The sequence below is a fragment of the Rhamphochromis longiceps genome, linkage group LG12 (assembly GCF_057381845.1).
Source record: "Rhamphochromis longiceps isolate RC_006_pf linkage group LG12, R_longiceps_female_GT1.1, whole genome shotgun sequence".
In the NCBI taxonomy this organism is placed as follows: Eukaryota; Metazoa; Chordata; class Actinopteri; order Cichliformes; family Cichlidae; genus Rhamphochromis; species Rhamphochromis longiceps.
In genome coordinates, this window is record NC_140568.1 from 6,628,359 (window position 1) to 6,640,860 (window position 12,502).

A 12,502-nucleotide genomic window follows, 5' to 3' on the forward strand; every position below is an offset into this window, starting at 1 on the left:
GATGTAAAAACAATGGGTTAAGACAATTAAAGCGACCCCTCAAACTTTGTGTCAACTATTTTGTTTCACTATAAACATTTTTTACCACAAGGAAAGACTTTATTTTAGAAATACTGAGGGCCAAAGTGCCTTTGCTGCCAATTTGACATTTGACAAGCCACCAAAAATAATTTATAAGATGTTTTCTACTTTTAGTAAATTAATTTAACTGGAATATTTAACACAGCTACTTTGGTAATATAGCCTTACCCATAATGGCACAATTTGGACTACTACTTGTATTTGTGCAGAATAAGATATTTTGCTGTTCTAAAAGCTCACTTTGAGTAATGTTTTGTGACTAAAATCTCTTTTCAGTTTCTTTTATAAATTCCCAGAAATCCCACTAAGCTCTTTCAGTGGTCACAGTCCAGTAACTAGCGCCAGCCTTTATTATTTCCTCAAGGCATTATTCTAACAGATGTACACCTTTAAAAAAATTCCAATCTTATGGTGCTGCTCACGTGTTTTTCTTGAAAACTTCCCCAACATCAACACAGGTGCTCAGGTGTTTTTCTCTTATACAGCTATCTTTGTGAAGACTAGTTTGACTCGACAAAATAGTTACAATGTCTGAACATTTTTAACTTCATCCACAATTTGTAAGAGCTGTTTGATGTTAGCAGTTTTGATTTGAAATAGGGTTAAAATCAGGGCCTAACGACTGACTGGGCCCTCACTGGGCCTAACAGTATTGATAATGTCAAGGTCACTATTTAGTATCAGTAACTGGGACATTAGCAGTTTGTAGCCAAATGTTGTGAAATGAGTCCGCTTGGCTTATCTCCTGGAAAACATGTTTACAACCTGTACTTGCTTTGTTCTTCTGACAGAAATAATCATAAGCCATGTGAGTAGCAGGAGGGGCGAGGCTGTCACATTAATAGTGCCATCTCACAGATAAGTGTGTAGAATCTTCTACAAAGAGGCATCACGGATCACGGACCTGCATTCTTCTTGTTTTAATTCACTCATTGTCAGCACCATTATTCATTCATCCTATCATTTAGGTGGATTACTCAATATGGTCGTCCTTGTAGGAGGATGACGAATAGATGTGTAATAACGCAATCACGAAGTGGCGCAAGCGCAGACTGAGTTTCAGCGCCCTCCCTTTCTGGCAGAGCTGTACACAGAGCTCGAGGGCTCCGCGGGTAGCCAATGGGGACACGTTGTTTTACCCGTGACATCACCGCCACTCCTCTGACTAAAGAGGGAAACAAACATCCATACAGAAGGAACGGGAGAGGAAGAGAGAGAGGAAGGAAGGTAGGAGGCCGAGGAAGGGAGACTTAAAACCCCTCTAAACCTGTCTGGCACCGAGGACGACGGCACATAACCGAAGCAAGAAAGAGAAAAGGACCTCACCGGGACCTGAAATCAATCGACATTTTCCAGCTGCCCACACTAACGGCCACTTTTCCCCGTCGTCTCGCGAGAAACTTCATCGATTTTTAGCAGGTGATGATCTTGGATTATTGTTTTTTGGGATTTTTTTCTGAATATGGATGATTTTGGAAGTGAGCTCGGCTTATCGAGGTAATCAGCCAAACGATGGGTGTTTGCAGAGGTGGCGGTCGGTGATGGCGACCTTTAACGGTGGATTGAAAGGTCAGGCGGTGCGTTGCGTGATGGCTGAGTGTGATAAACAAGCTTTTTCCACCCCCCATTTCTTTAGCTTGTTAAAGTTGCCATCACCACCATCTCCTCCTCCTGAGTAGAAATGTCAAAAGCCCTCGAACGTGATTCCGTCTCTTTCAAGGAGGTGAAAATAACAAGGGAGGGAGCGAGCTAGTTGGTTGCTGTGCCTATTTTTCTGTTTGTCCCGAGAGCTGGGGGATGGGGCACCAAAGCCAGCTAATTCCTGTCTAGAAATAGAAAATTCATAAGCTGAATAGGCAAGCAGGGCGAGAGAGTTGCTTTCGAAATTGCTACAGAACATTTTCTTGAATATAAGTTCTCGCACGGCTTCGGCCGATGGAGGAAGTAGTTTCAGCTTTGGCTCAGACGAGCTTTGCTCGATGTGTAGAACTATGTGGCATCACCAAGTCTCTTTCTAAGTGCCTTAGTGTGATTATATAACCGTGGTTGTCCGCATAGCTTCGCTTAAATCACGCAGAACACCGCATTTCAGTACAAATAAAGTGATTAAAGCGAACTACAAAACGATGTCTAAACAGGAAGCAGGGAGATTGCAGACAAAGGAAGAAAGAAGAAACAAAGGGAGCCGATACCTCACTGTCTAGACAGTGGGTTTTCAGAAAACATTAGTGCCGTTATCTTCCCGTAGGCTTCTCGTGGTTTGTTTTCAACACTGTCCATTTTTAAAGAGCAAATTTTACAGCATGTGACAAGCCCAAATGTTTTGTTTTTTTTCTTCTCTCCCCTGCCCTTCAGTGTGACTCAGGACTTTTTAAGCCCAGCAGGGCCTGAAATATGAGCTTGGCTTGCGCCTGATAAAGAAGCACAGTTTCCCCCTTTTGTTTGCTGGAGATTATCACACGTACGTTTTTTTTGTTTCCGCAGTAGTTTTTGTTGTCCGCAGAAATCAAATGGCATAGTTTCTAGTCAGACCAGTTTTCACATTTGGTTATAGTGAAGGGTTTGGATCCTTTGTGAAAGGAAGTTGGGTTTATTGGTCGTGACTGATGATCTGCTCTGTGCTGGAAAGCCCCCGACTTCCTTTTGTTTGGGGTATTTTACAATTTCACATCTGTAGTGTTTCATAGGATTGTCTGGAATAATTCACAAGTGCATGTTTTGTTATAGGTAGGGACTGATTGAGGTGAATGTGTAATGACCCTCAGTATGCTTTATGTATCTCTGGAAGATCCCCCTTTGTTTCGAAAAACATGCAAGTCTTTTGAAGTATTCAGCGTGGCCATGTCTTTTTTACCTTATCGCTGTGCTTATAAGGTCTTGGTAAATATTAGGTTACCATGCCTGCTGTTTATCAAACACCTGGACCCATTGTTCCTTTGTGTCATAAAGTTAATGTGTTAACTGCTATGGGCCTCTTTTGTAATATGTTTTTGCATCGTCAGATGTGATTTAGTCGCAATTTAAATCAATACCTTTTCTTTTATTGAAGTGTTTCTGCGTAACGTGGAGCTAAAATCGTCCAGTCTACATCTAGTCAACACGATAAACTGATAAGTCAGTCAGCTTTAAAAGGAAATTACTGATGATCCATATAAAGGGGGTTGAAATGAAAAGCATTTTGAGCTACGCATTAGTTACTAGCTTTTAGCTGAGTCCCCCTGTCTGGTATTTTTCAGCAGTCAGCAGTTGGACACGTGACACAAATGAAAGGGAAAAAAAGGTCTTTGTGGGCTTTTCCAAGGAGACCCTTTATTGACATACTGGTGAAAACATCCAGGTGAAGAGAAACGAGGAAGTGGTAGGAAGACAGGTTTGGGTGGGGGTCTGATAGCTAATGGTGCTTGTTATTTAGGACACCTCGGGTGGACTGACAGGACGTTCTAAACCAACTGCCAGAACATTGAGCTCGCCTGCCCTGTTTGTGTCCGTGACCAGAATATAGACGAGCTTCACACCAACGCAAGCAGCTGCTGTGTTGCACCAGAACAGGGCAAAGGTTGTCCACAGAGGAAATATGAGCCCGTTGCTGTGTGTGGATTTTATATTTTATTTTTATTTATTTTCTGTGTGTGGGGGGCGGGGAGAAGAATCATAGGTGATCGGCTGAGTTGTAAAATGGCCCGGACAGGGCTGGCAGGCACAGCTCTTCTTTCCTATCTAATCCAGGCCTTCCATGTGTATCTGTCCTTTCATGTGGCTGTTTTTGATCAATCACCTCAAAGTCACCGTCTCCCATTACACAACTTCCTGCGCTGTTGCACAAAGACGGGTAGCAAACGTCACAGGACTACTTGTTTTGCCAAGTTACGCACATGCACGCTCATTTTCTGGGCGTATGCGTGGTGAGAAATGACTAGGGAGGTTTTGAAATGCCTTGTAAGGCAAGAGCCAAGGGTAGGGAGGGGAACACTTTGTGAAACAGCTGACCTACTTTGTTTATCGCTTATAGCCTTGTGCCATTTAGCAAAAACAGAATCTTATTTAATCTGAAGTGTTTCGTGTGTTCTTTTGCGATCATGATACCGCGAGTGAGTCAGAGCTTTTGTTTTTAATTAGATGGAGGAAGTAAGGGCCTGAATTTGGTATGAGGAAGAAGAACAGCTGACACTAAAGCCTACAAAAAGCAGAGGATGGGGGGGATAATGGGAATACCTCTCAGTTTTTCTCAGAACCACCAAAAGAGCCGGCAGGAGGGAAGAGGTGACACTGCAGTGAACAAAGCTGTAGAACAGAGCACATACGAGCCTTTGCCAAAGGTGTTGAACAGAGAACAGTGAGTGTTGTTTGTTCTGTGGGATTCCTGCGGAGACACATTCATTACTGTATTCAGGCTAAAGGGCAAGTCAAAGCAGAAAGCTGAATTTACATAAAATGACAGCCGTGTTATCAGTCAGCTATGTTGATACTGCAACCAGTTTCTCTGGAACCAGACTAACAGGAAGAGCGGTAGGGGTGGAAATGCGTCCAGGAAAACATTTCAGTTCTTTTTTTTTTTTTTTTCTTTCTTCCATGCACGTGTCAGATCGAGGTGTTGGTGTTGCAAACTGCACGTCGGTCTAAGAAGCATTCTCACTCTGTCTCCCTCGTTCTTTCAGCAATGGCTCAAGAGACGAACCAGAGTCCAGTGCCCATGCTTTGTGCCACAGGTTGCGGTTTCTATGGCAACCCAAGAACCAATGGTATGTGCTCCGTATGCTACAAGGAACACCTGACACGGCAGCAGAGCAGCGACCGCATGAGCCCCCTCGGCCCAATGGGTAAGACCGCACACACAGATTTGATTTGTCTTCTCCTTCAGAGTTACTGCAGCTCAGACTGATTACATCAGTTTCTATGTAAACAAATACATGAACTTTAATCAGTATATTTAAAGCTTTTACTCCACTGTGGATAATAACAGACAGGGTCAGGGTGATGGGGTGCTCCTTTAAGCACTTCTGTGATCCAACATTAAAGTTTTTCTTGATGCAAAACACTATCAGTACTTTGAAACAAGGAACAAGGGAGAATATGTCCCAAAAGAGAAGTGACGTTGAATACATTTTTAGATAGGCCTGAAACTGCTGAAAACAGTTTCTATTATTCAGCTCACTTGTTGGCATGCAAACCCACATCACTTGGATTATATTTATTTGGATTTTTAAATTTATTATCATTGTCATCATACAGGCTCAACTGCTAGTCCTACCTCAGAGGCTTCTGCCATCCAGAGACTAGAAGCCAGTCTAGCAAAGGTTGATGCCTCCCCTGCCCCTTCACCAGACATGTCTAGGTCAGTATCCGCTGCCATTAGCTCTCGTGATGTTTGCTGGTTACTTTTCTTGAAATTGAATGAGCAATGTGATGACTGACTCACCTCGCTCCCCGCTGGTTAAACCTGCAGAACCATTCAAGGATCTCTTCCTGTGACTCAGCAAATGACCGAGATGAGCATCTCCAGAGAGGACAAACCTGAACCCCTAGAGCCTGGTAAAAACATGCTTTCATTCCTATTGGTTGCTGGCAACATTGCAGGCATTTTACACATACCTAGTTGACAGCTTAAAAACACACTTCTCGAGGCAAACACTGCTACATAGTTCTTTCTGTAGCCTCAGTTTTATTTTTGATGCTTCGCTGCATACCTTAAGCTCCGCTGTTGGTTTTCACTTACAGCCTCCAAGAAAGAGAGGCTGTCTAAAAATAAACCTGTTTAAAAATACCTCCACTCTCAGGACACTCAGATTTAACGTTGCCTGCCAGAGGCTTGCTCAGAATAGTGTATTCTTTGCTGCCAACAACAAGAGGGGCAATTTAGAGATAAGGAAAATACTAATTACTATTATCTTGGACAACAATGCAACATTTTAGAGGCCACTGGCTTTCATTGTCTTGTAAAAGTATGACAAACAGCCTTGTTTGCTGCTCTGGGAATTAAAGGGATAATGACACATTAAAGGCTTCCGTGACTTATGACTTTTTTTTTTTTTCCCTCCCATTGTCTTTCTTTCTGCGTAGTTGTAAGCCAGCCTGCTGCTTCTAGCCCTACTCCTGTAGCCTCTTCTAGCAGTGAGGAAAGTAAGAGTGACACCCCCAAACCTAAGAAGAACAGGTGCTTCATGTGCCGCAAGAGAGTGGGCCTCACAGGTGAGTGAGCAGGTCGCAGTTCAGCATGAATTTCTGTCAGTGCACTTGTGAAACGCTCCCATTCCAGCTTTTAACCCTTGATTTTTGCGCCTCCAGGTTTCGACTGTCGCTGTGGCAACCTGTTCTGCGGCATCCACCGGTACTCTGACAAGCACAACTGTCCCTATGATTACAAGGCCGAGGCTGCCGCCAAGATCCGCAAAGAGAACCCCGTGGTGGTGGCTGACAAGATCCAGAGAATATAATAGATGAGACAGAGCAGCAGTGGCAGCAACAATGAAACACCATTGACAAAAGACTGGAGTATGAGTGCGAACCTTTGAAATGAGCATAAATGAGAATGGAACAGACTTGATTTACAAAATTACAACCTCAAGAAGATCATGGAGAGGAAAAAAAGAAAAACATAAAAGATCCTGTCTGAGGAAGATGCATGAATGATCACTTTTCTCCCTCTTTTTTTTTTTTTTGATTAACTCATTAGTTTTTATCCTGTTTTCTGTGGTGTGGTTTTTTGTTTTGTTTTTCTCGTTTTTTGCCGCCGTTCAGTCCGACGTTTTGTTTTGTTTTTTCTAAGAATATGTATTGTCTTACTAAGAGCAGACCAGGCTACATGTCCAGGATAAGCTGTGCTCCTCTCACCCATACCAGGCGCCATTATTGTGCCAAACCGTAGACGGCCATTTAACACGCGCCGCCACGTGTCAAGACACTGGCTGGTCTCTCAAAAGCATTCAGACTACACAGAAACAGTCCATACAAGTTGTGTCCCTCAACCTTTGAACTTCTCGCTCTGTGCTCCGTCGGCGCTGGAGTCGGTCAGCGTCTCCTGCCTCGCACGAGGAGGGGGGGATTTGTTGCGATGTCTTTTCCTAGCTTTACCTACCTCACGGCTGCCGCGTTAAGCTACGTTGTCTTCCCTTTTACTTTTTTCGTCAGCTTCGACCCCATCAGAGCAGTTGATCATCGTGACAGTCGGCGTCGGTGAATTCCCCTAACCCCTCCAATCGGCACACCTTGCTTTCACTTTGATGGGTTTTGATTGAGGCTGTTTGGAGGTATCATGCTAGACGGGGACACACAAATTACTCGCTGAAGGAGTTCCACCAACTGTTGCCGGACTCTGTGTGTGTGTGTGTGTGTGTGTGTGTGTGTGTGTGTGTGTGTGTGTGTGTGTGTGTGTGAGCCGACGTGTGGCCTGAGGGGAAGGATGGCACCCTTCCCCCATGGGTCTGGTAGGGTCAATGTAGGCATCAATATTGTAGGGGCATGAATGAATGGGATAAATGCATGAGTCACTCTTCATCTGTGTTTAGTGTTTCACAAATATCATTCAACTTAGGGTTTCAGATGTTTTATTTGCTGAAAGACAATTATCTGTTATGTTTTATTAGCTTATTTTTCTCTTCCATTGTACTGATGTTAGCACATGTATTCAGTGCATTGATGGAGTTAGGGTATGTGAACCATGATTTCTTTTTTTTAAATGCGCTAACAAAACATTCGTGTGAGCACAGTGTGTGTGTGTGTGTGTGTGTGTTGGGCTGTGTGCATGTGTTCTGTCCTCACCTCTTCCTTATCCCTTTTGACTGTAGAGCTACCCAGTTTATCAGCACATGTTTACAGAACTACAGGAGCATGCCAGAGCTAGATTTATGAAAAATAATAGATACCAAGATTAGATGTAACTTCTCATCTGTCTAACAGCTATTGGTCTCTGTGTCTCTGCTATAGAGCACTGTAAGGGGGGAAAAAAGGGAGGGGAAAAAAGTGTGCGTGTGTTTTTGTGTGAGTGCACGTGCACATACCTGTGCGACAGTGTGTTTTCATGGCTGCCTGACACATTGAAACCGATGTATGTTTGTGACTTGTTTCTCCCCCGTATGGATGTGTTTTTTGTTTTGTTTTTTCATTTAAAGTTAACTGTATGTATCCGTTTGAGTTTTTCCTTTCTGATTCTTAGTTATATGCAAATTTGTACAAAAAAGAAAAAACAAAACTGTGTTGATATTTATGTATTACATATAATCTTGCTATCCAGCATTACAACAGAATAGTATCATGTAAATAAAACTGTACAGAGAGACATTACAAAAGGCTGAGTGTGTGCTGATTCAGTGTCCCATTTTGCTTATTGTTTTTGGGGTTTTTTTTATTGCCGGTTTGATTAAACGTTAAGATAGAAAATGTGGCCAAAACAAGCAGGTTTTGGATGACTGTGCACAGGACAACTTGACTGAACGTGGCTGGATTATTTTCAGTCAGGACAAGACTAGAGTAGGAGCACCATTTCCCCCGTCATTAATTCCTAAACCAGGCTAACCTGACCTCAGGCCGAGGTCTGGGTCACACAGGAAGTATTAATCCCCAGATTGCGGAACACCGTGTAGGTAGGATGCTTATGAGCGTGTTTCAGGGACACTTCTCACACTCCTGTTTGGAGCCCCAGGGCGAAGGCAGTTCGCAGATGGCGTTAACGGGAGCAGCTGCTCAGACAGCTGAGGTGTCCTCATGTGGTGTTGCTGTGACAGAGGACCACAAAGATCACATTGTCTGGACACACAGCTAAAATGCGATGGATTTCCAACCTGAATCTTATGCCAGTGACAAAGCATTATTAATCACTGACCACATCTTCTGAACCCGATATGACAGAAGAGTGAGTACACCATGTAACTGATGCAGTGGAATCACACTACATTGCTAACGGTCTCTTTCCACTATCACACAGACTTAACCTATAATTTGTTTCACTGATGGATGCAGAACCTTATCTGTGTCATCCTCTCCCTATTTGTCTGTCATTGGGTGTGACCGAGGCCTCGGTGGCCTCAGAGACTCCGACTAGTGGAAAGTGACAGATGCTGTAGCCAGATGTGCAAAGGCGATGGAAGTTATATGGGGCCACAAACAGGAACATACAGTACTCTCCTCTTTAAAGACAACAATCCAACCTTATAGAGCACTTTAAAAACAACATGGTTGACCAAAGTACTTTCCGGGGAAAAAAACAACAGTGAAACTTAGGTTAAGTTCATCTTATTCCTTTTCTTTTCACACACTTTCTACATTAAATCCTGACTGATTCTTGCAGCTCATAGTTGGGTCAAGATAACCTACATTAAACATGCACTCACTATCCGTTTTACATCCATCCACAGCAAAATGATATACATATATTGGGAACTTAGGAGTTTGAGGGGACTATGATAGAGTTGTCTGACAAGTCAGTGTCCCGGAGAAAGACAACTGCTCTCAGTGCTGCCACCTGGATGTGAGAGCTGTATAAGTGCAACCCACCTACCACACATTTTCAAAGCACTTGTGTATCCAATATGAATCACACAGCATCATTACATCATACCAAAACACATGTTTATGACTAACATGTACATAACAGTTGAATAAATGCCTTTATCGGCAAATGAGTCAAGTGCTTCAGGGAAAAGTAGTGAAATAAGCAAAAAAAGAGAGAGAGGGAATCTTTTGAAAACCAGCATATCTTTTCATCAAAAACTCAACAGTGTGTTTAAAAAAATTGTATTAGGGCACTAAAAGCTTTACAAATATGTGGCTGTACAGTTAAAATGTATGTATGTCATTTTAGAAGAATATTGGTGGTTGATGGAAAGAAATGTTATGTGGGATGATAACAACCTCAGAGGTACCTGAAAATCCAACCTGGACAGCTCTTCATTAATCATTGTCATACCTACACAGAATTGTAATTTTTTTTATATTTTGAAATATTACATTTTGGATGTTGTAGCTCACAGACTGTGGCCCACGCCGCTAATCATAGAGTTCACAGTGCAGCTGTACTTGTAATTATATTGTCCACAATGAGGCTCATCTTTCTCATTTAGCAATTTTAATTTAGATCAAAATGACAGTCAAAGACTAACAGATGAGTTCCTGAAGATCAGTTCTTGTACATGCTTCTTTTTGCACTTCATAAATCTGACGTTTATTTACACCAAGAAAACGTTTTGGATCTTGACCTCACACTGTTGAAGGTGCTGAACAATTACTCTTTAGAGTGGAGTGAACCGAAAGGACATCCACACTTTAACTCCACTCTTTACAGTGGACTCTCCTGTGTGGGGCTCAAAGCTTTATCTTGCATCAGCTCGTCATGCAGCTTAGAAGATAATGTACATGGGGGAAATAATTATTTGATCCTCACTTGAAATTGTAAGTTTGCTCATATGAACAGTCTCTAATTTTTATTGTAGCTCCGTTTTCAATTTTTTTAGATGAGAAGTATAGACACAAATCCCAAATCAAACATGGACTTATCCATTGTGAAATTGTTCACAAACTTGCTCTCTGATGGATGCATAAGGGGCAAGTCAGGGTTCAGTATCTTGCCCAAGGATGCTTTGACATGCAGACTGGAGGAGCCAGGGAATCGATCCTGCAGTTGACCTGCTCTAATTCCTGAACCACAGCCACCCTCACCTGCCCCCTATTTGTGGAGCTACCCGCTAACACACAGGACTAGAGATGTCCCAATCCTGGATCTATAATGTATGTAATCTATAATGTTTAAAGAAACATTTTAGTGAAAGCAAAGACTGATATGAATCACATTTTTTAATAATTTCTTTTTCCCTATTTTGTGCCAGGGATACAAAGAAGTTTTCATTTAATAAAACTGCCTGGTCTATTTAAAAGTCTGTCGGTTCCTTGTCACGCTGTCACTGAACACTTAGCCACTGCCAAACTGATGTGACCAAACAAATAAACATCAGCCAGTGCCACAGGAAAGTGTCTCATCTGCAGATTGGTCTACAGCTAAGTTTGGCTGGTATAGTGATTCCACAGATAACTTTATGCAGAGATTCAGCATGAAAAGGGAGTGCAGAATTATTAGGCAAGTTGTATTTTTGAGGAATAATGTTATTATTGAACAACAACCATGTTCTCAATGAACCCAAAAAACTTAGTAATATCAAAGCTGAATGTTTTTGGAAATAGTTTTTAGTTTTAGCTATTTTAGGGGGATATCTGTGTGTGCAGGTGACTATTACTGTGCATAATTATTAGGCAACTCAACAAAAAACAAACATATACCCATTTCAATTATTTATTTTTACCAGTGAAACCAATATAAGATCTCCACATTCACAAATATACATTTCTGACATTCAAAAACAAAACAAAAACAAATCAGCGACCAATATAGCCACCTTTCTTTGCAAGGACACTCAAAAGCCTGCCATCCATGGATTCTGTCAGTGTTTGGATCTGTTCACCATCAACATTGCGTGCAGCAGCAACCACAGCCTCCCAGACACTGTTCAGAGAGGTGTACTGTTTTCCCTCCTTGTAAATCTCACATTTGATGATGGACCACAGGTTCTCAATGGGGTCCAGATCAGGTGAACAAGGTGGCCATGTCATTAGTTTTTCTTCTTTTATACCCTTTCTTGCCAGCCACGCTGTGGAGTACTTGGACGCGTGTGATGGAGCATTGTCCTGCATGAAAATCATGTTTTTCTTGAAGGATGCAGACTTCTTCCTGTACCACTGCTTGAAGAAGGTGTCTTCCAGAAACTGGCAGTAGGACTGGGAGTTGAGCTTGACTCCATCCTCAACCCGAAAAGGCCCCACAAGCTCATCTTTGATGATACCAGCCCAAACCAGTACTCCACCTCCACCTTGCTGGCGTCTGAGTCGGACTGGAGCTCTCTGCCCTTTACCAATCCAGCCATGGGCCCATCCATCTGGCCCATCAAGACTCACTCTCATTTCATCAGTCCATAAAACCTTAGAAAAACCAGTCTTGAGATATTTCTTGGCACAGTCTTGACGTTTCAGCTTGTGTGTCTTGTTCAGTGGTGGTCGTCTTTCAGCCTTTCTTACCTTGGCCATGTCTCTGAGTATTGCACACCTTGTGCTTTTGGGCACTCCAGTGATGTTGCAGCTCTGAAATATAGCCAAACTGGTGGCAAGTGGCATCTTGGCAGCTGCACGCTTGACTTTTCTCAGTTCATGGGCAGTTATTTTGCGCCTTGGTTTTTCCACACGTTTCTTGCGACCCTGTTGACTATTTTGAATGAAACGCTTGATTGTTCGATGATCACGCTTCAGAAGCTTTGCAATTTTGAGACTGCTGCATCCCTCTGCAAGATATCTCACTATTTTTGACTTTTCTGAGCCTGTCAAGTCCTTCTTTTGACCCATTTTGCCAAAGGAAAGGACGTTGCCTAATAATTATGCACACCTGATA

At 42.6% G+C, this 12,502-nt stretch overlaps 1 protein-coding gene across 2 annotated transcripts; it reads left to right on the plus strand.

Annotated features, from left to right (window-relative positions):
* Positions 1-1,261: 1,261 nt before the first annotated feature.
* On the plus strand, positions 1,262-8,363 carry LOC146656729 (AN1-type zinc finger protein 5-like). 2 transcript variants are annotated; one of them, XM_085424495.1, is made up of 6 exons: positions 1,262-1,578; positions 4,737-4,898; positions 5,311-5,413; positions 5,525-5,610; positions 6,139-6,267; positions 6,364-8,363. In XM_085424495.1, the coding sequence occupies exons 1-6, from the start codon at positions 1,548-1,550 to the stop codon at positions 6,510-6,512; spliced, it is 660 nt and encodes a 219-aa protein (XP_085280621.1). In that variant the 5' UTR covers positions 1,262-1,547; the 3' UTR covers positions 6,513-8,363. The 2 variants fall into 2 exon arrangements, with proteins under 2 accessions (XP_085280621.1, XP_085280622.1); XM_085424496.1 differs by having other exon boundaries at positions 1,262-1,500.
* The last annotated feature ends 4,139 nt before the right edge of the window (positions 8,364-12,502 follow it).

What these genes read in the sequence shown, in the direction of transcription:
- LOC146656729 (XM_085424495.1), top strand. Translation starts at nt 1,548, where the DNA reads ATGATTTTGGAAGTGAGCTCGGCTTATCGAG. An exon ending in AGTGAGCTCGGCTTATCGAG is followed by an intron (nt 1,579 to 4,736) that starts GTAATCAGCCAA and finishes TCGTTCTTTCAG; the next exon opens with CAATGGCTCAAGAGACGAAC. An exon ending in CCTTCACCAGACATGTCTAG is followed by an intron (nt 5,414 to 5,524) that starts GTCAGTATCCGC and finishes TTAAACCTGCAG; the next exon opens with AACCATTCAAGGATCTCTTC.